Here is a 27,689-nt window from a genome sequence, read left to right as displayed (position 1 = left end):
GAATACGTGAAAAACATAATGGACAGTTTCTTTACTAAACAGAAATTCCCCACGGTATGAAAAGCTGCCAACCTCGTTCTCATATATAAACCTGGGAACGAAATGAAATATCTGGGTGCTTTCAGGCCAATATGCTTGGCCAATATACACTAGGCAAGCTATTCTAAATCATAACTTTGCGAAAGTTTCTTAAATGAGTGTTACCTTTTCTCCCTTTTTCCTTGTCTGATTCACATGACTGAAAAACAGAAGATTTTATGGAGTCAGTTATGATTCTTGATGTTCTGCGCTTAATGATATTTCTTCTTTTTCCTTTTATTATAAAACTGACGTCAAACTTCACAGTGTATGAATGTGGTTAGATGTAAATCAGATTCGATGTAAAGGCAGCCATTTTCAATAGTAATTTTTAATATCCTTGTTGGAAGGTTTACTATTTGTTCAAAATATCTAGAAATGAAGTTTCTTTGATGATTAGTCTAATTAAAACCACGCTGTTTTTACATTATATTGAAAAAAATTAAATTGTTATTATAGCGGTATTATATTTTTTACGGAAATATAATGGTAAGTAAAGTAGGCGTATTTCATTAAGGTTATTTCTTGCTAGTAACCAGAGATTATTCAATGTTTTTATTTAATTGTAAATAATGCCTTATTTTAGAGTTTTTTTGGATTTGGCCAATCAGCCGAAATAGAAGTTACATTAGATGGACAAGATAATAGAAAAACTGCAGAAGTTAAAACTGAAGATGGCAAGAAAGAACGATTGTATTTGTATTATGATGGTGAAACAATATCAGGAAAGGTAAGTTTCTGTTCAAACTGAGAAATACCCAAGGTTTACTTTGTTTTGAAATTCATTAAATTTAAGTAAGTAGGTCCCCTATAATAATAAAAAAATAAGTAATTTCAGAATCATCTAAAGAATACATATATTTTAGTGATTAAGTAGGTACTGTGAATAACAATAAATTCTTTGTTATTAAAAAAATTACGTTGACAATCACCTAATAAAATTGGTCTGACAAAAAAGTATGAGACTGGGATACTTCTAGAACAGTTATTTATTTAGCTCAGCAGGCCTTGATGGCATTTTCGTATATGTATACTAAAAATTCAAATTTTAGAGTTATTTCCTACATTTCTTTATTACTTCTCTCCATTTTCTTTTATTCTGTTCTAATCGTTATTTATGTTTATGTATAAAGTATTGCTCTAGTTTTCAACTCTTCTTCCACAATTCCTTCAGTAAGCCAATTGGCCACAGTACAACCAGTGATAACAACAAATATCTTCTGAAAGAAAACAGTTAGTTCATCATTGAGTTCTTAAACTTGTCAGTCAGAAGACAAGGGAGCTACTGTCTCTCTTGTCTTCTCGTCTATGCTGATTTTTGATTCATTTTGGTATTCTTTATTTTTCATTATATTTATTCACCTAGCTGACCAACTAGTACTCTTTGTGAATTGTAAGTTTTGTTACATTTACATTGTCATATATTCACATTTTTTTGAGATCTTTCCTACACATATATTTCAGCTTTTCTCAATACTCAGGTTTCACATTTGTATGTACAGTAGTGCTCATTAATATCTTGTAAATTCTTATTTTCATTTTTCTTTGCATATAATTTGACTTTATTAGTGGTCTTTAGATTGTCTCTTATCTTTCTTGTGATTCTACTTTTCGTTAGTAGTATGTTCATTTTTTTAACATTATTTCATTTATTCGCATTGTGTCTTCTAATTTTTATTTAGAGTGTGTTAGGTTAAACATTTCTGTAGACAATAGATCCTTTGTTTTATTTGGTTTCTATTTTACTTTAAATTTCTCTTCTTTCATGATATTCCTAGATATTTAAACGACTAAAATATGTGCTTAACTTTTTTGCATTATAGGCTTGTTTTTTATATATGAAAATCAAGTACAATATGGTTTTATACCCATAATAGATGGTTTGATGGAAAAATTTGATTCTTTCTTTGCTATTTTACTAGAAATTTCTCTTCTTTTGTAATATTCTTACTGTGTTTTGAAGGTTTCATGTAGTATCTTGTTGAATTCTTGACAATGCCAGCATATATTTAGTTTTCTATGTATTAATGTATTAACCACAAGTTCAATGTTTTTAGTAGCATTTTTTATTCATGTGAAAACTTCAGCTGTTTCATCATCATCATATGTGGTTATTTGTAGCCTTCAGGTATAGCTACAGTATACTACTTTATAAGTTTATTCCTGCGTCTCTCTTAACCTTCACCCACACCAGTTTGAACACTTATAGCCTAATATATAGACGGGCAGTTTACCCCTAAAAAGACGCTTAGAAACAGAATATACCTACTAATTTTTTTTTGCATTTCTGCCATATTAAACTGTTTTTATTCGATTCTATATATTTTTTCAAGTTCAAATGTTGAGTAAAATTTTTTTAGGAGTATCTCTTCGAAATAAATAGTTTTTCTATCTGACAATTTTTCGAAAAATGCTTTCTTTTCGAGTTATTTGCAATTTTTTGTTGGAAAAATATGTTAATTAGTGATTTTTGGGATTTCTTTTTTTTTTAAACTACTAAATTAATTACGATTATACAAAAAGATTTATAATCTTTAAACCTTCAAGTATAAGTATATTTTTACAAGGATAAGTAGTGTGAAAGTATGATTGCATCAAAGCTCAATGCTTAGTTCTTATTTGTTCTCATTATTATTGGATCAGATAACAAGGAAATTACAGGGTAACATTCTCTGGTGTATATAGGAAATACTGAAAACGATTTAGAAAAAAAACTGGAATAGTGGAGATAAGTTCTTAATGAAATAGGTTTAAAACTTTGTAGGACAAATACTTACATAGAATTTGGAATATTCGTTTGAAGATAGAATTACCACCCACTACAAATAAAATGATAACCTTAGATGATAAAATGAAAGGAAGTGAGTGATATATTGTGTGATAGAAGGATTGAATGGAAACGGAAAGGAAAATTCTAGAAAACTGCAATAGTTCCAGCTATGATGTACAGAATTGAATGTTGTGTAGTTAAAAGAAAGAGGAATAATGAATGCATGTAGCGGAAATGAGATGCTTAGATGGATGAGTGGAGTGACAAAAAATTATAAAATTAAGAATGAGTATATTTGGGGAAATGTAGGGGTTGCACCAATTGATGCCAAAATAAGAGCATAGGTTAAGATGGTTTGGGCATGCCCCAATCAATATGAAGAATCACTGATCTGCTAGTTTCTGGAAGGAGAAGGAGAAGAAGGCCTGGGGAGATGCTGAGGCATGGCATCAGTTTTAATTTATGATTATTATAAACATTATTTTTCAGGTGAATGTTAGTCTTAAGAAACCAGGCACTAAATTAGAACATCAAGGCATTAAGATTGAATTTATTGGTCAAATTGAAATGTTCTATGATAGAGGAAATCATCACGAATTCATATCTTTAGTTAAAGAGCTTGCAAGACCTGGTGATATGATTGCACATTCAAGTTATCCTTTTGAATTTAGTAATGTAGAAAAACCCTTTGAAGTTTATACAGGTGAGTATACTGTGTATTATATTTCAGTTTATAATAATAAAAACTAAATTCTGTTAGTTTTTTATATCATTAATTTTTATTTCAAAATAAAATTATTTGATGCAATTTTACTGACTAATTAAATATCTAAGATCTGATACCAATACAAGAAAAACCAAATGACAAATATAAAAAACCCTGATAAGACCATTCATATCTGTTATTTGATCCAACATCAGTTAGAATGATTATAAATTAGCAGTGGATACTACTTATGTTATGAAACATATTTCCCTTTCCCTATAAATGCCATTTTTTGTGTATGCGTTTTCAACTGGTTTTAATTTTTATTTAATTGCTCCTGTGAGTTCTTTTCTCTTCAAATTCTAAGTAAAGACTTATTCAAAGTTAACTGATATCTTATCTATTATCAAATTTATTTTATGTCATACTAGTTTATTATTGTGTTTTTATTGCTTAGTTACCAACTACGTAATAGTGCACTTTATGCCCGCACGGGCATAAAGTGTACTTTATGGCCTGCATGGGTGTAAAGATACAAACAAAAAGATAATAAGATTTCCGTAGCCTGGCAACATAACACGTGCGATAGAATGTTTACTAGTAAATATATTGTCAAAATAAAAATAAAATAAAAAAAAATCTGAATTTTCTGATTTTTTAGAACATATTTATTTTTAGATGCAATAACGAACTAGTATGACATAAAAGTTTTTATGCACCGCGGGTATTAATAGATGTATATGCCCTCAAGAGACATACAAACCCTTGGGGCAGAGGCCCTCGGGTTTGTAACATCGTCACCCTCTAGGGATAAACATCTATTTAATACCCTTGGTACATAAATAACTATTATATGTGTTGTAACATACTAAACTGTTGAAAAATGAAATATAATACAAAACTCAAGAATACAAACTGAAGAAATTTTTAAAACAAATCAGTTTATCATTTATATTTTTTATTTTTATTAATGCAGTTTAAACTTCTGAGTCAATTTTCAGTAATATATTTGGCTATGCTGATGGAATATTGCTTATTCATTATTTATTTATTAAAGGGTGCCACCCAATTATGTATAACATATTACAAAATGATACATTGAACCAAAAAATATACAAGCAATAAATAAAAAACAGTACATGTAACAAATAGAAAGATAGTAAATTGCAAATTGAAAAAATTACAAGAGTCACTTTACACTTTGTTTGCAAACATTCTCCAAGCATTTAGTAAGTAATAAATCAAGGTGTATTTCATAACCGCTCAGAATCATTCTGTTCATTGGAGAATGTTTACCAAAATTACACCTATGAAACTTGACTGAAATTAAGCACTGTTTTAGGCACTAATGTGAGATTAAGATATTTTCTGAGAGTGACAATCATCAGAAGATTAGCTGATATAATGAAGGAAATTGACATAGCTGTTCATACACTCTCCAGCTATCCAGAAATGAATAACTCCATTAAAATGGAAGTGGGCATTGAAGACTGTCTCCACATTGAATTTGAGTACAATAAATCAAAGTAAGTAAGAATTATACATTTAAACCTAGTATAGAGCATTATTTTGAGCTGTTTACAATCAGTACTGTTTTGTACTGTTTGTATGTTCACAAACTGAAAAAAAAATTAATTCAACTTTTAAATCACGAGATGTAATATTTTACTTGGAAATTTCTGGCATAAAACTGACAAACTTTGACATAAACAGCTTGTTGAGATTAACTTGGCAGTTTGTTTTTTGTTCATCAGATACAGATATTTTTTTTTAACAAAATCTGTCTATAGAAGTTAATTTTTCTTTTCAACGAAATATTTATTTCATTATGAATCAAGTTTGTGTTTTTGTACTGCTTTCAAAATATCATAAAGAAAATTTATATCTGTTTAATATTTCATATCCTGTGTTTATTTCTTCTTCTTTGGGTTCGACAAACTATTTCAATATAATGTTTAATATCATCAATTTGACCCCTTACATTTTTGCTACTCTTCTCAAAAATTGCAAAGTTCTTTTGTAGTAAAACACATATCCTTATATCTCGACTGTGGTTGGTTTAGAAAAACGTGAATACTGTTAAACAAAACAAGAACTCTTTATGATATAATGACCATCTGAAATTTCAAGCTTCATGTAAAATAACACATCTTTCACATCTCTCTTTGATTTTTTTACTATACATACATTTGTTATTCATAATTTTATCTAAAATATTACTACTTAAGAATATTAAAATAGTGAATCAAATGAGCTTAATCCAAATTTTAAATAACATATTGTAGAGCATTCTATTTAGAAAAAGTTTGGTTCACTCTGGTAATAGGTTCACTCTGTAGATATGAAAATCATTTTTGTAATATATACTTAGTACTTCGATGTACTTTTGGCACACTGACATTATAAATGTACTCTTAGATACTGATAATCAAATCTTTATTTGGAATATATTAATCATACACTTTGTCCAAATGGCAGGTAACACATTTAAATTCTGTATTTGGTAGTAAGTGATTATTTTTTAGTAATAATCTTAAATCTACTTTTTCATAAATATTATATAATAGTAAGAATTCTATGAGTCGCCATAATTTAAAAACTTATAATATGAACATCACTACGTTTTTCAATAACTTCGTGCTACCATAATTTTGTCCTTATTTTTGTCTGATTGAATTAATGATAAAAAACAATAGTGTTATTGTGTATGATAATGATAAAACAAAAGGTATGTGCCCACACAATTTATTTTAAATTTAATTTTACATTTATGAGGTTTAAAATTATAAAGATGTAATTTATTAAATTACATCATAATATCAGAAATGCATACATATCACGGCTTTAATGGTATATTTTACAATATCAAAAAACTAGTCAAAACTGATATCATATCAGGGTAGTAAATGTTTCATCTTTGAGCATGTATAATAATGTATATTGATAAAATATGTGTCTCCTTGTCTTAAAAATTTGCGAATTTAGAAGAATATACAATTATCAAGTATAAAATTATTTCAGTCATATACTTACGCAGTATAACTCTTGCATAAAATTAATATTTTTTGACAAATCGCGTATATGACTGAAAAAATTTAATATCTGATGATTGTATTCTAGGTTTTAAATTTTCAGAACTTTTTTATAAAGAACATCTTTTTTTCATAAAACTAAAAATAAAAAAGGGTTCCCATATGATATCGACTTAATTGGACACCTTGAATATATGGATACAGAAAGTTTATCTACTAAGTGGATACTAGCATTCTACTTAGTAGAGACATCAAAATTACAAACCTAAACTGTTAACACAAGGTAAGCAGGATAAAATTAAAATTAATGGATGAATTAGAAAGGGAACTTTTTTATCTATTTTTTGGAATTGAATGTACCAAAATTTGTGGAATTAAATGCATTTTTTCTTACATGGACCCACAGTATGTGATACAAACTAATGTTCCTTAAGATATTACAAAAGTTGTCAACACTAACAACATGTATCAAGGATTAGAGTGACGCAAAATATTAACAATTTTGACGATGAATTGAAATAATTTTTGCAGATACAGTCATGGGCAAGATACACCTTCTAAATAAAAGTGTACAATGTTACAATGCAAAAGATCAATGACGAATGGAGGAAACTTCAACAATACCAGGATATTCCAATATAATTCGAAAATCTGGATGAATTCTACTTTAAAGTGGGTCAAAAAGAAAACATTTTGACGGTAATCATCTCTTTGCTAATTTGATTGACTTTGCATTGTCTGTGTACCTCATTCAAATGCAAGTTGTGAGAGACAATTTTTAAAAGTAAATTTAATGGACAGAAACCGCTTGGTAACAGACACTTTATATAGGATTATGCATTCATCCCAATCACTTTATCTTAAAAAGGGTTGTGTCGAATTTATACTGTCAGAAATAATGGGTAAAACTGTTAATACAACCAATTTATACAATAAAGAAGCTGATGATGAACTGCAAAAAATTTAGTTCACATTAACTGAGTTATGAAAATTTTTTTACTTAAGTTTTTTCTTTTAAATAATTTGTTTGTTTATTATATTTGTTTGTTTATTTATCTTTATTAATTTGTTGTTCAATAGAATATAAGTACGATAATCCTTTCTATAAAATACCATAATTTGAACAACATACGATTTTCTGACTTCGATGACCTGGCAACGTTGCTCTTACAGAAACATGGCTATGAAACGAATTGGTTTTGTGGCCCCTCCTATTAGTATCGCTATATCGTATTAAATAAGTTTCTCTCACTTCCTACCGTTCAAAATGCGAACCTTCCTTAAATTCTTTTTCCGATATATAGATATATAGATATATAGATATATAGATATATATATATATATATATATATATATATATATATATATATATATATATATATATATATGTGTGTGTCTGTGTGTGTCTGTGTGTGTGTGTGTGTGTGTGTGTGTGTGTGTGTTTATTACGAAAATTCGACAAACTTTTTTATTTTTGTAACTTAAAATTCTTTACAGATACCATTTAAAAGATGTTATCGTTGGAAAAATTTATTTTCTATTGGTTCGAATAAAAATAAAACATATGGAAATCGCTATCATTAAGAAAGAAACCACAGGGTCTGGTCCACATACATATACTGAAAATGTAACTATAGCTAAATATGAAATTATGGATGGAGCACCTGTTAGAGGTGAGTTGTAACTTAGCTTTATCGCATGATGTGATTTATTTTTGATTTTTATTTATTAAAGGTGAACTACTAAATATTATTTATTTGAAATTGAACAATTGTACAATATTGAACGGAAATTATACCGTAATTAAAGAAACTTACTTACTTATCTGTGGCTTTACACAGTATATTCTGTTTGACATTTACCACATACCAATCGTTATTTCTCCTTGTCATATATATCTTCTTCAGTGAGGTCTCTTTTTTCCATTTCTGTTTTTGTCTATTCCATTGTAATCCAGAACGTCCCCTTTTGCTCCTTCTGTTTGCTTTTCATTTTCAAGCTCCCATCGGTATTCTTGTCCCATCCACCATTCACATATGTATCAACGTAATTTTCTTTTTTCTATTCGTCGTTTAGTATCACCTTCACATTCATTAGTTCCCTAATTCGTTTTTTTTGCACTGTCCATTAGTGTTAATCTGCAGCTTCTTCGCCAAAACATCATTTCCATTGCATTTATTCTATTTTCCATTATATTTATCACACACGTCTTTTAGCCATAAGTGGGCAAGTTTCCACTACTGTTTTAAAGATTTGGTGTTTAGTTTTGCTTGTAATATCGTCGCTCCATATAATCGAGTATAATTGTCATATTATTGTATTTCTTTATTTTATTTATTATATCCGTTTCATCTGATTCTGTATTTGCTAAAGTATTTGTTAAAGTTACTCCCGTTAAAGTATTTATATTCTTTTGTTTGTTTTATTGAGTTGTTATTCAACTCCAGGTCTTCTGCGGTGTTCCTTCTTCTTCTTCTTCCTTCTTGTATGTAAGCATTAAAGCCTGTTTCTTCTTCAATATTAGCCTCCTGAAAATTGTTTTTCGCACCATCTTTTTCTTGGTCTGCTAATACTTCTTCGTCCATTTGGTGACTTATCTCGTGCTATTCATACTATCCTAGCTTGTGCCATTCTACTAATGTGTTCGTTCCACTTCTGTTTTCGTTTTGTCACCCATCCATTTATGTCTTCTTATGTTTTCGCTTCTCTCCTTATCCAACAGACTTTTCCCTGATATTCGTCAGAATATTTTAATCTTTGTTGTTTCTAGTAGTCGTCATGTTTTAGATGTGTCAGGTCTTGTCTTCGCCGTGTATGTTAATATAGGTCTAATGAGATCTCATAGTGTCATTAAGAGATCCCGCCGCTTTACTTGCTTTTAAGCTTTGTTGTCGTACTTCTTTTTCAACATCGCCGTAACTAGTTATATATATTCCCAGATATCTAAACCTTGCTTCCTGCTTTATTATTTTCCCATCAATTTCGATTTTACATCGTAGTGGGTTTTTAGATGTTGTCATACATTTGGTTTTTTCTGCTGATAATACCATGTTGTATTTCTTCTCTCTGTCTGGATATTAATGCGGCGTCGTTTGCATAACATAATATTTGGATTTCTTTGTTCCCCATTCTGTAACCATGACCTTTACGTACTGCTTTTATTATTTCGTCCATTATTATATTAAAGAGAAGTGAGCTTAATGGGTCACCCTGTCTGACTCCGCTTTGTACTGGTATACACTGTGTTAGTTTTTCATTTATCTTTGCCTGTATTCGATTATGGAAGTAGATGTTTTCGATGGTTTGTATGTTTCTTTTATACAATAGGTATAAGACGTCTTCGACTTGGATGCGATCGAAAGCCATTGTCAGGTCTATAAAACATAGATATGCTGGTTTATTGGATTTGTCTTAGTACAAATACGGCGTCTACGCAGGATCTTCCGGATCTGAATCCTTGTTGTTCATCTGATAAAGTTGTTAGTTTATAGATTTTGTTGGTTAGGACTTTTGTGGTAAGCTTAAGTGCGGTGTTCAGTAGATTTCTACATCTATAATTGTTGGGCTCTTTTTTATCTCCTTTCTTGAATATTGGTATCATTATGCTGTTTCTCCATGCGTCTGGTATGTTGCAGTGGAATATTAGTTTTTGTATAAGTTTTGTCATCTCTAGGGTTATACTTTCTCCTCCGTGTTTTAGAAGCTCGTTGGTTATTCCGTCTGGCCCTCGGTGTTTCCAATAGCATGTACTTCGTCTTTTCTTATATAAAGGCTATGGCATCGGAAACAAATGGCTATGGATATAGTTGTCGTCAATTTTTACTTCCATCTGTCCATATTTCTTGTTCCAGTTTTTCGTGTTTCATCTATATAGTCTAAATAAGGTTGGTGACAGGCAGTATCCTTGTCAAAGTCCTTTATCGACTTTAAGCGACTTCAAACGGTTCTGAATAGTTTTTTCCGACTTTTATTTTACATTCACTGTAAAGTCATTCGTAAAGTTGTTTCCGCGAGTTTCCATTGTTTTCAACAGGTTGTTGACTAGGACACAATCCTGGCCTTTCGGAGGTCCTCGAATACATTGTGCAATTCAGCGTTAAACGCTATTGTTTTTTCTATCTGAAAATATATTGACAGTACATGAGCGTGCTCCACGGAAACCACACTGTTCTTGTGAAGGCCGCAGCTGTTCCTTCATCCTTTCTTTAATGATTTTCCCATTAGGGTATTTCCCGGAATGTATCGTCAACATATTGTAGACAACATGTTGAGCATTGATGTGGATAGTGCTCGGATATATATATATATATATATATATATATATATATATATATATATATATATATATATATATACATATATACAGTAGACTCCCTCTATAACGAGAACTGAAATGACAGACTAATTACCTCGTTATAAGCCGATCTCGTTATATCAGACAATCATAATACTGTGCACACATATGAATCTGTAGTTTTCAAACCATTAACTTCCTATAGTGAAGCCATTCGGAGCAATATAAGATGCTAATAAATATTGTTTGAATGGCGTTTTTGAAAAAAAGTTATTTACTTTTATTGTCAATGAAATATATTAAAACATTAAAGAGTTGTTTACTTTTATTATCAATGATATACGTTAAAACAAAAAATCTGTACTTATATTTTTTTCCAACTACATAATGTATAAATCGTATTTTCAAGGATAACATAAACTATTGCTTCTGCAATTTTAAGAACTCTGTCATTTTTAACTGCTTTAAATGGTCCAGTATCATTCTATCATATATTTTCTTAAGATGTGAAACAGTTGTATTTATTCATTGTAAAGAAGTTTATTGCAGTCTGCAGTTAAGTTTATTGAGGGGCTGTTTGAAAAGGTATTTATTTATAGCCACGACCAGACTAAAAACGTAAAAAACAAGTTTTTGGATCTTATTTTCTCTCGTTATACCCAAATTTGCCTCGCTATAGACGGTTATAGTTCAATAGAAATTTCACGGGACATCTAATGTATCTCGTTATAAGCGAAACCTCGTAATAACCGTGTTCGTTATAGAGGGAGTATACTGTATATATACTCTAGTGGCCAAAATTCTGGAAACTTTACAAAAATTATCGTTTTTTTAGCAAGACTCGTCTCATGATCATGATTTATACAGTTTACCATTACAATTACATTTTTATCTTATTGTTTTATATTCCTGCATAATATTTTATGTATTTCTTACTCTTTTTTTTATTAACATCATTATTTAATAAAATATGGAACCAGATTCAAGCAAAACGCCGAAAATCCGAGAATTGTGAATGGCAACATTGGCAATACTGTGTTGCGTCAGGGTTTTGCTAGTCAGTCAACAACTCAACTGGAAGCGGTTAGGTGGCCTTTAGTACAGTTTCGTGCGGCTTCCAGTGTTTATTAGTGACATCAGGTAGTTGTTACTAAGGTGATGTTGTTTAATTGTCGGAGAGGAATTCATCAGCGCCGATTCAACAAAAATGGTAACCAGAAACCCAAAACGTGTTGAATGGTCGCCAGGAAAGAGAGCCAAAGCAATTATCCTTCGAGAAGAAGGTTAAACTTATCAAGAAATAGCAAACAAATTGGGTGGTGGCGCCACAAAATCAGGTGTAATGAAAGTTTACAAACGTGGAACGACAAAATCAGCAAAAAGATCTGGCAGAAAACCCAAACTTAGTCACTACGATGTGCGTAGAATATGCCGACTTTCTTTTGAAGATCGTCGCAGATCCGCAAAAGATATTAACGGTATTGTTATATTACGTGATACGTATTGTGATATAACGGTATTAAACCATGATGTTACTGTTCTGCCTTGGCCTAGAAATAGTCCCGATCTAAATTCAATAGAAAATTTATGGTCAAGGCTGAAAGTCTTAGTATCACGCCGAAACCCAAGCAACAAGAGAGAACTGATAGAAGCCATTATTCAAAACTGGTTTAGAGTTATTACACCAGAAGATTTGGCTCGTCTCGTCAACTCCATGCCTCGCAGAATTGAGTCCGTCCTAAAAAACAAAGGTTATCCTACCAAATTCTAATTTTGTTGATAATAATCATTGTACCATTTTTTTTAAATATATCTACTAATAGCTAACGGCTGTTGTTTTATTTATTTTTAAATTTTTAGAGGATTTTTCCTCTTAAAATAGATGTTAAATATTAAGTAGAAGCATAAAACGATGTAATAAAATTATAGATAAACTTATAAATAACATAAGTCTTGTGAAAAGAGGAATGTTGATAACAAAACTAAAATTTTTGAAAAGTTTCCAGAATTTTGGCCACTAGTGTATATATACGTCTTTATTATCAACCTTGTATTTTTTGAGATTATATGCACTCATTCATTTAATATCATATATTAAACCATAGTGTATGAAAGAATTGTAGTCCATGGAAGGTGATGGAATAAAATATTTAGGATCTGTGAATATCTCAATGCAGTCGTTAACCATTATTATCAGTTTGTACCACTCCTATTCATTTACATAGAAATCTAAACATTTTAACTGGATAAATTTTAAATTAATATTGATGACTGACACTAATACATTCTCGTCATATTATGTTGATTAAATTGTTTTAAATTGAACTAAATGAACAGATTGCTTGTTACTGAGTATGGCCTCATAATTGTCAATTATTTAAAATGCATTTAGTTCTACACTCTCAGATAAATACAGGGCATTTCACATAAACTTTGTATTAATTGTATTTGAAATCTAAAAATTTATACTTTGTGTTTGATACAGACGTTTAAATGTTTACTTCTCGCTTTGCGGTTTGCTATTTTTTAATGGAACATTTTGTACATATATTAAATATTAGGTTTTGCGTAAAATTACAGACAGATTGGATGTAAGGTACCATCCAATAAAACTTTCTATATCGTTTTGAAATACTTATCTTTTTTGTATGCGTTAAAAGTGGGGTAATTTAGTTATTAGAATTTACTGCAATGTTGAATAAAATCTTAATCTAATTAGATGTTGGACAATTTAGCTTTAACAAAAATAGCCCGTAGACCTGTTTACTCATTGCAATCTGATTGAGATGCTCCTTTAAGTGATTTATACAAAAAATGGTAAAATTGCTAAATTTTTGGCAGAGACCAGATTTTGAAGATTTATACCTTGTCCATTTACAAACGCACACTTGAAAACCTCTACACACAAAGAATATTCTGTCAAAGAATATTACTGATGAGTTGGGATATTTACAAACTATAATAGTCAACAATAATTGTTAATGAAACCCTGAATTGAAATTATAAAAATATAGATTGGTAGCTTATACAAAATATTTCTATAATTCTAAGCAGAATTAAAAATCAATATAATCGTATATCAACATGTTTATTTAAAAATAGCGGTATGTATTTCTAGATCTGTCATATTTATGCGGTAGTATAAATTCTAAAATTTCAAACTAGAAAGATTAATATTATGTTAAACATTTTCTAAATATAATTCTAAAAATTACTTATCATTTTGATACGGAATTAAAACACATAAAACAATACTACAATATGTAATAACAACAACTTTAGAAACTATGCATGCCGTCAATTTTTATCGGTACAAGTGAGTCACAGGTAAGATAACCTTACCACTCATTGGGAGGGAGAGGACTTTTGTCAAACATATTTGTAGAGCATTTATTATAAGTTAGGTAGGTAATACAAAAATAATGTTCTGCGACATAATGCCGTACAAAAGTATTGATACCAGGAGCAAAGAAATTTTTTTATTTTTGGAAAACTTTCCCATTCTCGGCAATTTGACACAGTAGGGCATTCATACACAAAGTTTCGGATCGATGTATAGATTAATCTTTTTGCATATTTGCAACGCCGTAATTTCAGCTGGAACAGTGATAAGAAATCTAAGGCGCAACCCTTAATTTGAACCCCCATGCTTTGAGTACTGATGAGAATTGGCGGCATAGATTCTAAAATTGTTATTACATATCGCCCCCTTAGTGCAATAAGTAGATAACTCGAAATTTATGCCTTTTCAGTTATCCAGTTAAATCTGACCTATTTTTCATGCTCTTTTTAATGCAACAACTAGATATATATTATACGAGCAGTCAAAACATTTAAAGAGTGGCCAAAAATAGATAACTTCCAAAATGTACTTTCTATTACTAGACATCTTTAGATATCTAGTTGTAGCACTAACATTACTGAGTTACTCGCTGTCACCTTCTTAATTGCTATTAGTTATCTAGTTGTGTACTTGAAACAACACGTGTATTTTTGTGCTGCTAAATTCTTTCAACGAGGGTTTTTAAATAGTATTGATGCAAAAATGACGTCAAGGGGAATGAAGATTTTGGAAATGCTTCATAACCAATCCGAAAATGTTGAAGGTACGGCACATTATTTTTAGATACAACTAAAATCAAATTTAATTTATAAAGTGAGGTTATGTAATTATATTTATGTACTTTGGGGACAAAGTATCCCTTTAGTCGATGATTTCAGAGACTAACAGTAGCACTTCAAATCAGTAGGAATTAGAGGAGGGCTTTATAATCGATAGGGATTAAAAGTTCTTCTTTAGTACTTGAAAATTATTTCAAATACCAATGTTTTTTCGCTTTAAATCTGGTTTTTCTATTTATTTATTATTAAAGCACTGGATCAAACATTTTTTGAAAGTCTATCGTTTCAAGGAGACCAACGTCAAAGGCCTTATACTATGGACGTTTCCGAGAGTGACATTAGTGATATTGACATTTGAGTTGTGTTAACTTTATTTAAACTACTTTTGTTCATTTTTTATTCCGATAAACTTGAATTTAGTAGGTGATTTGCGTTTAATTGCTTACGATTAAAAATGGATACCTTTTTTTATGCCTAGATTTTCAGCAACAACTAAATATTTTAGGTTTTTAATCAAATTCTGTAAAGGCATAGAACTTAATTGTCTCCAAAATTAAAAAATTATAGTTCGATATGCAACATATCTATATGAATAATAAACATTTTTGATTATTTACCAAGTGTAATTTTTTTGCGTTTTCAATCTTTAAAGTGGATTATCTTAATACTATGAATTTCGAGTTATCTACTTGTTGCACTAAGGGGGCGATATAAAATATTTATTTATATGTGATTCATGTTGTGTCAAACGACCACGTAATATTTCGCATGAGCTTGTCTCATGCGAAAGTCTACTATTTAACCATCTTATGTTGGGTTATAGTGTGATTATTCTTCAAATTGCCCCCGGTTTGTTATAAATATTAAGTAATCTAACATTTTGTTGTAACGTTGTCAGATTCTTTCCAATCATATTGGTGGGCGGTTTAAGGGAAATTGTTAGTAATTATTTATATTGCAATAGGCTGAGCTAAATATATAATCGATTTTTTTTAGATTTTATGGTATATAAACAAGATCTGCTGCAATCAGTTCTGTTATTAGGGTTACGTAATTTTTTTTTTTACTTTTTAAGTTTATATAAACCTAGTATTTGATTATACTGCGAGTTGCGTTTAAATAAAAAGTTCATTTTCTTTATAGCTCTACAGCCCTAGATGAGCCTCTGCTTCCCTTAAAAGATCCTTCCAATGTTCCCTATTCAGGGCCAGTGTTCTTCACTTTCTTATTCCCAATACCTGTAGATCAGCTTTCACGTCGTCAAGGAAGCGTTTTTTTGTCTTCTGCATTGTCTTTGCCCTACAAATTTTTCAAACATAAATTTTCGGACTAGGTCTTCATGTTTAAGGCATGCTCCCACTTGTAATGTATGCCTCTTTAGGACTGTGGGACATAATATAACATAAAGCTACTTACGATAGGTTTTATTAAGCTTTATAAGGATATATAAATTAGCATTATTAATGTTCACATGTAGTCCCTAACCCAAGTGTGTTGTCAATGTCTGGTTGTCATGTCACAGCTGTCACTTGTGGTTTCGTTTACCAAGTGCAACGTTGCCAAGTATATGCGTACATGAGAACCATACATAACACCACTATCCCAATCTGTTGACTTTAAATGTTTTTGTTTGTATTTTTATTTATATCTGTCCTTTTCTTCTATTATTATCATTAGTTTTTATTTTAATTTTACATAACCTTATATTTGTCTTTTATGTTTTTTCCTAATAACTAGATTACACTTATTTACTTAAATAATAATGTCTTGAACACTTTAAACCCTATGTATATGTATTAAATCAGATACACAAAAAAACTTCACATGAACCCGTTCGTATATATCTGATACACACTAATATCCAATGTTTGAAAATCTGTGTTCATCAGCCAAGCGCGTTAACTGTGCATTTATATGGATGTTCCAGTAGACTTGGCTATGACGACTTCATTTTAACTTTAGTTCGAAATTTGGGGAAATAATTTGGCAACAATAATATCAATGACCTCGACAAGTGTATGTTTTGTCTTGTTTGAATTGAATTGACACCAGTTACTTATTGCAGTCTGAAGAGTAGTTATCGTGCACCTATCTCAATAGTTATGTCTAACAGAAAAAATAAAGTGCTTTCAGCAAGGGAACTCGAAATAATAGCTGAAAATTTAAGTGAATTTGAATTTGAAGACGATGATGATTCTATCGATGATCCATGGCATTCGGAGAGCTCAGATAATTCTGATGAACAAATATATAAAAAACTAAAACTTTCGCATCGTAATACGTGAAAATATTATGGGGTATGTCAGATACTACATATATTTTTTTTATGACTGTTTTGTAAAATACAGTCATGAAATAATTCCACAGCAGCATTTAAGGCAAGGGACTGTTTACATACAGCTACGACAGTGCTGCAACAGTCTACCATCAACAATGGAGGGCATAGAAATGACGACTGCGGCGACAGCTCTTTGTGTTTTAAGTTTACAAAATTATCTTAAAGTTTTAAAAACAAATGAGGTAGAAAAAACAATGTCGGAAAAGTCTTTTATTTGGATCATCATCATTCAATCTTCGCTTATCCACTGCTGGACATAGATCTCCCTGATAATTTTCTATCTATTTCGATCTTGTGCCTCTTGCATCCAATTCCTATGACAACGTTTTAGATCGTCAGTCCAACGTGTTGGTGGACGACCTCTGCTTCGGTAGGCATCATCTCTTGGTCTCCATTCCAGTATCCGATTTGTCCATCTATTATCTGTCATTCGAGCCACGTGACCTGCCCAGTTCCATTTCAGTGTTGCTACTCTCTCTACTGCATCAGCCACTCCTGTTCTTTGTCGTAGCTGGCGATTTGGGATCTTGTCTCGTAGTGAAACGCCTAACATAGCACGCTCCATCGCCCTTTGACACACACGGATCTTTTGAACTGTTCTCCTTGTCATGGACAACGTTTCCGCACCGTAAGTTAACACTGGCAAAACACACTGATTAAACGTTTTTCTTTTAAGGCATATTGGTATATCAGACGATTTGAAAATATGGTTCAGCTTGCCGAAGGCTGCCCAAGTCAGTCTTATACGACGGAGAAGCTCAACGGTTTGGTTATCTTTTCCTATGCGAATCTCATGACCTAGGTATTTATAGGCCATTACCTGGTCTATGGATCTTGTTCCTACGCATATATCTTCGTATCTACGCATATTCTTCCTTTACTTGGATAATAATCTGAAAATGGCTTCAAAGATTTTTTTACAGAGGAAATATGACAAACTTTTTCAATGAACTGCCTTGTGAAGAATCTGGAAAAAATTTTAACTTTTGCAGAATGCCATGCATAGATTTTGAATTTTTGCTTCCGAATATTGAGCCCATGATAAAAAACAGACTAAAGTAAGAAAGTATCATCACCAGCAATTTTGCTGATTGTGCAGGAAGTTTGTAAAGCAATTAATATCGTTTTAAAGGACAAAATTTAAATTTAAAGGACAAACCGCATCGGGTACATTGTGCTTTTTTGTGGTCTTTATGTGAAGAATCCCACAACAATCTCTCGCTAGCATATACCTCTAAAAACTTCAGCACTTGGTCATTGCTCCACTCAACCATAGTTAACGAAAAATTGACCAAACAATAAACAAATTAGTCCGTGCACCGACAAGCAGCATGTAAACAGCCACTGTCGCTTGCACTGCAAGTCCTTTGACTTCCGTTAAAAAATCCGCCAACGAAGGGAGCGTACGGCAGCGGCAGTGGCATGAGTAATGGCAGCGCGAGCGACGTATTTACATACTCAAGCTGCCAATTCCCCTGCTCGATTCCCTGCTCACTGCCGCATAAGACAAAAAGATGTAAAGGGGGTAACAAATTTCTAAGGATTTCTCATCTTTTCAGCACGACGATTTCAAAACTTGGATAATCTTTATCGACATTATCGAACAAGGAATAGTTTCATAGTTAAAAATCGTAGCAATGATTTTTTATATATACGTCGTAATGTAATAATAACCAGTTGGAGAGCATAAATAACATTATTCTAAATCAAAGTTAAATATTTACTCGACATAATGAATGTGTCAAAACCGATTTTCGACAATGAGTCGTTTTTCAAACTATACAACGAAAAACTACCGAATTTTTTGTTTATTAGCGTGTTATTGGGAGATGGAATCTAGTGGAAAAGGGGTAGCGTTGCAATTTAAAATTTTTATTTGCATTTAAGATCCTTCCACCAAAATGTCAAAAAAAAAAGACTTTGTTCTTTCCTTTTTCTTGTCGGGCACTAGACGAGGAAACTTACTGATATTTAATAATATATCATTAAACACAGCACTGTTTTTAATTTCCAGAGATTATTTTCTTATAGAAACTCAGTTCCGCTAAGTAGTACCACGAAGTAACCGCTAATTTCTTAAACACTAATATTTGCTAAACCTTAAATTATTTTTCTTTTCTAGGTGAAAGTATTCCAATACGTGTATTTCTGGCAGGTTATGATTTAACTCCGACGATGAGGGATATAAATAAAAAGTTTTCTGTCAGGTACTTTTTAAATTTAGTATTAATGGATACTGAAGATAGAAGATATTTCAAGCAACAAGAAATTACATTATGGCGGAAGGGTTTGTTATTTATATTATTATTTTAAAACAAAATTTGAACTTCTATCTACAGCATTAAATTTTACTTTTTTTTAATTTTAATACTTATTCAATATTAATTTTAATAATCACGTCCAATTTTTATCTACACCTGCTTACATAAAATTTCACAGTAGAACAGTTCTATTACTTTAAATTTCAAATTTCTGTTTATCTCTTATTTTTTTACTGTCTAACCAGTTATAATATTTTTTAGTGTTTTCACCTCATCACTATTTCAATGAAGGAGTTAAAATTGAATTTTTATTTTATAAGCACTTTAATTTTGATTTAAAATCTGTTGATTTACTTTTCAAATACAGGAAAAAGTTCACAGTAACAATGCAGTTTGATTTAAAGAGAGGACAGAAAAGGGCATGGAAAAACTACAACTAACAACGATAATTTAATGTTTTATATTTTCAAGAAATATAGAAATAGATCAGATTAAAACTGAAAGCAATAGAAAACAAACAAAAAAATCTAATCAATATTAAAAGTACATCTCAGACAAAAATGACAAAGATTAGAAGGGCAACAACAAATCTAATGACAACCCAAACGCTCTGGTTGTCTATTAAATCAATAATTAAATTCTCAGGTATAGAGGAAAAGTCATCGCTATAGAACAAACTAAAATTTTAACAAGATAAGCAATCGTGGGTTCATTGGGAGAGGCAGGCACATCCGGTCGGATGCCATTGTCGATAAGCATTGGATTTGCATTACCGGCCGACACAATATCTACTAAGATAGCTTAAGTAGAAAATATCTTAGAAGAATGTCGAAGAGGAAAGTGGAATCAAATTCAATGAACCCATCTTTAGGTGCAGGTTTATTTAAAAAGCAATATCAAAACATGAATTACAATAAACAATGACCAAACGCTCTGGTTGTCTATTAAATCAATAATTAAATTTTCAGGTATAGAGGAAAAAGTCATCGCTATAGAATAAACTAAAATTTTAACAAGATAAGCAATTGTGGGTTCATTGGGAGAGACAGGCACATCCGGTCGGATGCCATTGTGGATAAACATTGGATCTGCATTACCGGCCGACACAATATCTACTAAGATAGCTTAAGTAGAAAATATCTTAGAAGAATGTCGCAGAGGAAAGTGGAATCAAATTTAATGAACCTATCTTTAGGTGCAGGTTCATTTAAAAAGCAATATCAAAACATGAATTACAATAAACCGAACTCTAAATCTACCATTTTTAATATAGTAATGAACGAAATAATCAAACATTTCAAGAAGTCACAGGATACCATCTTGGTATATTTATGTACAAGAATTAATGAAGTATAAATAATATACTACTACCCAAAATTGACGCAGCACCTTAAATGTATCATAAGTTTGAAGCTATTTTTCTTCTGAACAGATGATTGGATTTTAATGATTTTTAACAACACTTAATAACTAGTATTTCTACCTCTACATCTAATTACTTCTTCACAGTGACGAGGCATACTTAAAATCAAGCGGCGTATTTGGTCTTAATCAATTGCATCCCAAAGTTCTCTCACCATAACTTCTATGTCGTCAAGAGAGACAGGTGGTGGTTGTCGGCTCCTGAGTTGGCGATCGATAATATCCCACGAATTCTTCTTCTTCCTACTTTATAAATAGGCTTAATGCAAGTTTTACTTCGGTTTTTAGCCTCAATTGACGTTGTCTGACCATCTTTTCCTCGGTCGTCCCAATGATCTTCCATTTGGCGATTTGTCTCTTGCTATTCGTACTATTCTATTTTCTGTCATTCTTTCGATGTGTTGATTCCATTCCATTTTTCTTCTTTTGGTCCACGCGTTTATTTCCTCTATATCTTATCTTTATATATATTCTCAATGGTTTTTACTAAATCCAGTGATATTCCCTTTTCATATAATAAATGTATCGCGTCCCGAATTCTTACTCTATCAAACGCTTTCTTCAAATCTATCAGACACATATATGCTGGTTTGTTGTATTCCAGCGACTTTTCTTTTATTTGTCTTATTACAAAAACTGCATCCGTGCATGATCTTCCTGTTCGAAATCCTTGCTGTTCCTCTTGCAGAGATATTCGTTCGTTTATTTTTGTCGCTATTATTCTTGTTGTCAATTTGAGTGTTGTATTTAATAGATTTACTGCTCGATAATTATTGGGGTCTTTCTTGTCTCCTTTTTTGAAGAACATCACCATGATCGCTCTCCTCCATTCATCTGTTATTCTGTTCGTGGTGATTATTTTATTAATAAGAAGTTGCAGTTCTGGTACAAGGTGATCATCTCCATATTTTAAGAGTTCATTTGGTATTTGATCTTCTCCTGGTGACTTTCTGTTTTTTATTTGTTTATTCCTTCTTTTACATCGTTTTGGGAGATTTCGGTCTTTTTCTCAGTTATTATATTTGGCGTTTCTGGTAAAGGTTCTTCGTTTTGTTTTTTAAACATTTCTGTCAGGATGGCCACCCATGTATCCTCTTGTATGTGTTCTATTTCAACTAGTTCTTTCATTTCGCTTTGTTGTCTTATGAAGCGCCATACTTGTTTCTGTTGTCCATATAAATCCATCTCTAGTCCTTTTGTGAATCTTTCCCAGTATTCCCTGTTTTTGTTTTTCTTACCAATTGATGAGTTTCAGTTCTTATTCTTTTATATTCTTCATATGATTCATTAGTTTTTTCTGACTTATATTTTAGGAAAGCTTTCTTTTTTTGGTGACATTTTTGTTTAACCTCTAATGTAAACCATGGTGTTTTCGTTGACCACTTTTTGTTTATTATTTTCGTTCCAAGGGTTTCTCGGGCAACATCCAGAATATTTTTCTTAAGTTTTCTCCAGCTAGTCTCTACATTGCTTTCATTTTCGATATTCTCCATTTGTATTTTCTGTTCTAGCCTTTTTTGATATAATGATTTTATGGACCTTTTTTTGATATAATGATTTTATGGAGTCATCTCTTAAATTTTCTATTTTTATTAATTTTTATTAATTTTAATAAAAATCCCACAAATTCTCTATGGTATTTAGATCAGGGATACAGGATGGCCAGTTCATGGTTTGTATTCCAGCCTCGTCCAAATACTCACGGACTCCACGTGCAACACGTGGTCGAGCGTTATCATACAATAAAAGAAAATTATTTTCTATGTAAGGAGCAAATGGAACTACATGGTTAGACAAAATGTCTAATATATCTTTCACTTGTTAAGGAACCTCTTCGTAAAGCAACAAGGCCCGTTCGCGCTGTAAGCTATATTCCTCCCCAAACCATTACAGATCCTCCATTGAATAAAGTAATAGGTCGTATGTTGCACTGTGCGTATCGTTCTTTTGGCCGTCGAATAACTCTCACACGTCTATCTGAGCTATATAAGCAATACCTCGGTTCATCAGTGAACAACACGTGCTCCCAGTCGTGAACATTTCAGTCAAGGTGCTCTTAAAGTGTGGCAAATTTTAATCTACTTCTACGATGATTTACGTTTGTAAGGATGCAGATCTTGTTCAGCGAGACGCCTGTGTAGTGTTTCTACAAATTTAAATATTATGAACATCTGTCACTTGAATTTGTAAATACAAGGCTCATTTCTCGCAGTGATCAAGTCGACAGTTCCTCTTGTGTTCGATACATTACTTTTTACATTTACAATGTACACAAAGCTTCGTCAGGTTTTGCTAATACTTTGCCAATCCTATTCTTCAAATTTTTAATATACGGTAAAAACATTTACTTTTTGATTTTCGTTATTCGGTTAACTTTTTTCGCTCTTATTGATCGTTTGAAGTCCTTTGGAACAACGCTTTTCCTATATGTTTTTATTTGTCCCTCAAAGATTCAGGTTAGCATGTATGGGTTGCATGATCCGTTACGATTTTTATTACTCTTTTGTTTAGGTGTACAAATTTCACTTGTTTAAGTAACGGTCAGTGTGCACTGGTTTTCGATATACTTTATATATAACTTAAGGTTTAAGAAATGTATTCTTGTTTATACAGAAATATTTCTAGATCACTTCCCATAAACTCCGAAAACAATATACCATTATCAAACACCGGCCGCGAAAGCCTAGGCTTCTTGAATCTAATTTCAAAATGCACTACAGACGAGATACCAGGAAGTAAACGATTTCTAACTGGCCCAGTGTACATGTGGCAAAAAGGTTGCACAACAGGATAATCTGAAGAACAATAACAAAAGTAACCGTACAAATAAAAGAAAGAGAAACATAATGTCGGAAAATTTATGGTGCCTCCAAAATTGGAATCCTTTTCAAAATCCGTATTTCAACCAAGTGAAGTAGCCCTTTTCCTTCCTTTTATTTACACAGAAATTAATTGTTTTTTGAATATAGAAATCATTCGCGGTCTTGATTAGAATTTATCCTGTATATCAACTGTAATTTAAAATATAACCCCCATGCATGCAGTTCGTATCTGGTTGTAATTTTTTGTTACTCTACAAGAAGGATCTATTCATAACTATAGTACCATCGTAACGATCCCTCAGCATGGTGTACATTAAACTGTATTATTTTTAGGTGACAAATTGCGGAAGCCAAACCTACAGAGTCCAGCCATAATGGCAGGTACCCAGAATCTTCAGAACACTGCTCAACAGTATCAACAGCAGCAACAGACTGACGAAAGCGACAAAAAGACGGTAAAGGAGGACTTTTTACGGGCGCCTAGTTCACAATCCAATGACAAGCTCAATGATTCGTCAGATCCCTTTGACCAACGAGTTTCATCACCAACAGAAAGCCCCGAAAATCTCATACAAAATATGACCCGGGAAGCTGGGGATGGCCAGAATGATAGTGGAAATGATAATTTAGAGTGATATAAATGTAGGTAGAAAATTCACGGTTTATTACAAGAAATTTTTAATTAAAAAATTATAAATATATAATAATTTATAGATATAAACGTTATAAATATCAAGGTTCTGAAACTACTTTCATGTGCCATGTCTAATTTAAATATGGGATTAACCCACAATTATTGATTGTAATTAAAATCACAACAAATGTTTGACGTTTCGATTTCCATCGCGGAAATCGTTTTCAAAAAAGTTCATTATACAAATTTTGAAAATTGTATAACCAAAAATGTCTTGGATGAGAAACCTCTGGGAATAGTTCGCTTGCAGTTCTATTCAACTGTTACTGTTGCAAAAGCCTCCAGGATCAGACTTGCCATGATGATAGTCAATCTTCTTAGCAGAGATTGCCGAAAGAAGATAACATTTTTAAAAACAGTTTTTTGAAGGAAGCCTTTATAATTATTTTGCATATTAATAAAAAACTGATAATGGCACATATTGTCATCAATAATCTTATACTTTAAAACAGATTGAAGTCACTTATATAATTTAAATAATAAATAACTTATATCAAAAAACGGAAATTACTTATATCAAAGCTTTAATATTTCAACAAAAAAATCATAATCAAATGAATATTTGACTACAATCTGAACGAATATCATTGACCATTGTTCTGTATTGTTCTAAAATTAACTTTATAATGTTACATGTTAGTAACATACTCAAATAAAAACTAAAAGAAAATTTAACAAAAAATGATAAGTTACTGTCCCTAACAGCAAAAAAAAACATTATCATTATAAAATATTTCACTTACAATAGTTTGTTGACATTTAAAGATAGGGCCATAGACTTGGTAAAAAACAGGTGGCCCTCTAGATGTAGAAATACAATATCTTTGCCTCTTCAGCAAAATAATGATAAGGGCGGTTGGCCGCGACATGACAGAAGAAGTTTGTGTGTGAATACTAACGGCAACAATTGAATTGCCAGTCGGACTCTATAAATAAACGAAAAAAATAAGAATCTCTTACTATTTCAATCGGAACTAAACTACAAATATGCACGCCTGAATGCATATTGATACAAATAATAACTGGCAACTGAGAACTAAAAACATGAGAAAAAAAAAAATATGCTTTAGAACGCTTTTAACTAAAAACCAATAAAATTTTGAGAGAGATTATGTATAATTAATACTTGAATAAAGTGGTTTAAAAGAAAATGTATATTCCAACCCCACACAAATTTGTTACTAAAAGAGTCTTTTAAACACTCATACATACTCGAAGCGATAAAAATTAATAATCCCAAGACATAGTTAACAAAAAAATACAGGCTGGTATCACTGCCACACTCTGGCAGTGATACCAGCTTGCAAGCGACGAGGCATGCTTTGAATCACATTCTACGGAAGATTATTCCATTCCTGCACCAATATCTCGCGAAGGTCTCTTGAATTTCTGGGGACCGGCAAATGACTGCATAAATGTCTCTTTATATCATCCTAAACGTGTTTTATGGGATTGATATCTGGACTGCGAGCAGGTCAAACAAATCGCGTGATTTGAACCTCGTCAAGATACTCAGTAACTATGAGAGCAGTGTGGAGCCGTGCAATAACATGCATAATTGTTGCGTCGTGTCCAAGAATAACTATAAGCGGTAAAGCATTGTCTAATAGAACCTACGTCAGGTACATATGCGTAGTCAATGTCCCATTCTCGATAAAGACCAACTCTGTGCGAGCGTCAAACGATATGTGCCTTTCCATGCCATAATTGATCCATCGCTCGGCAACACTCTTACACGTTTATCTGAGCCCGTAAGACAGAATCTCGATTCATTGGAAAACAATACATGACTCCAATCCCGTATTCTCCAAGCCAAGTGTTCTCGCGCAAAATTCAACCTGTCAATTCGTTGTTCACGGGAAAGCTGTGGTCGAGTTACAGTTCGAGAAGATAAACCAGCAGCATGAAGTCGTCTCCTACCTATCAATTGACTTAGGTTTACATTTCTCACTTCTTGCAGATGATTTCGAAGGGAAACTGTCGTGACCGTTCGGTTTCTCAAACACTAGAAACGACATAGCGGTCATATCTAGCTTTTGTAATTCAGCCTTGACGAGAACCAGGTCTTCGGGTAAGCAGACCGGTCTCTTCGTACCGCCGCCATTCTTTTTGCACACTCAACAGTTACACGAACGTTTCGCGCTGACCGTGGCCATTTTCATACGCCGCCACAATTCTTGCCTCCACAACAGAACTTATGTTCGTTGCAATACACTGACAGTAACAACACTACACAAACAATTTACAATTGACATTAAAACCACGGAAACAAAAACTGTAATGGTTTTTAGGAAATAGGGTAAGGGGCTCTTTTTATCCCAAACCCTTATCGAAACAGCAAAAGCAACAAGTTTTTTTAAAACCCATTGGTAAACTATGATATAAATATATATATATATTATATATATATATATATATATATATATATATATATATTTATATATATATATATATATATATATATATATATATATATATATATATAAATTATTATTAGTGAGTCTATAAACCATTTTAAATTTAATTAATTTTATTTTTCAGTATGACTGGATGAAATGTGATGTAGTATTGTTGGAGTTAATGAAGTGGTTATGTTCAAGGGCGAGAGTGTTGAGAAGAATGTGCACGTATCCTGTAAATAAAGTAATTGTTATAATATTACAGTTATATTGAACTGTCTCTGTATATGAAGCAAATTATTAATTTACATATTTTAATTTTATTGTATATTTCTCATCTAGCTGATTAAAAAAAGTTACTGAACATAGAGTTTTATTGTTATTTACATTGTTGGTGTATAAACTTAAAATGGGAATAACATGGCTGCATAACATAATAGTTTGAAAACTTTGAAGGTAAAAAAGTAGTTAACACATTGATTGCCAGAGCTATTTAAAAAAAAATTCTGGGGACCACGCGTATATTTTCGTGTATTTGTTTTTATGACATTACTTTTAGCGATTTCGCATTCAGAGAACCCTAAATTGATTGAAACAGCCCTTGATGTTACTTAAAAAATATGTCGCTCAAATATGTCCGACGTGGCCTTGTGAGCATTGATTCATCGCTCAGGGCCACGTCAGCCGTATATGCGCGACGATGCAGTTATATGTCGGTACAAGGTTGAATTCGGTCGTGAATACATCGTAC

General features: G+C 31.7%; 1 protein-coding gene across 1 annotated transcript; it reads left to right on the top strand.

Moving 5' to 3' along the window:
• Nucleotides 1-353: 353 nt before the first annotated feature.
• Nucleotides 354-27,302, top strand: LOC140445099 (vacuolar protein sorting-associated protein 26B-like). Its single transcript, XM_072536917.1, has 8 exons — nt 354-567; nt 665-808; nt 3,338-3,551; nt 4,897-5,080; nt 8,084-8,259; nt 19,463-19,627; nt 24,179-24,487; nt 27,081-27,302. Exons 1-7 carry the CDS (start codon nt 565-567, stop codon nt 24,478-24,480), a joined length of 1,188 nt encoding a protein of 395 aa, XP_072393018.1. The 5' UTR covers nt 354-564; the 3' UTR covers nt 24,481-24,487; nt 27,081-27,302.
• Nucleotides 27,303-27,689: the final 387 nt, after the last annotated feature.

The sequence above is a fragment of the Diabrotica undecimpunctata genome, chromosome 7 (genome assembly GCF_040954645.1).
Source record: "Diabrotica undecimpunctata isolate CICGRU chromosome 7, icDiaUnde3, whole genome shotgun sequence".
Classification (NCBI taxonomy): domain Eukaryota; kingdom Metazoa; phylum Arthropoda; class Insecta; order Coleoptera; family Chrysomelidae; genus Diabrotica; species Diabrotica undecimpunctata.
This window is presented reverse-complemented; position numbering and strand designations above follow the sequence as displayed.

What these genes read in the sequence shown, in the direction of transcription:
- LOC140445099 (XM_072536917.1), top strand. An exon ending in GTGAAACAATATCAGGAAAG is followed by an intron (nt 809 to 3,337) that starts GTAAGTTTCTGT and finishes ATTATTTTTCAG; the next exon opens with GTGAATGTTAGTCTTAAGAA. An exon ending in TTTGAGTACAATAAATCAAA is followed by an intron (nt 5,081 to 8,083) that starts GTAAGTAAGAAT and finishes AATTCTTTACAG; the next exon opens with ATACCATTTAAAAGATGTTA.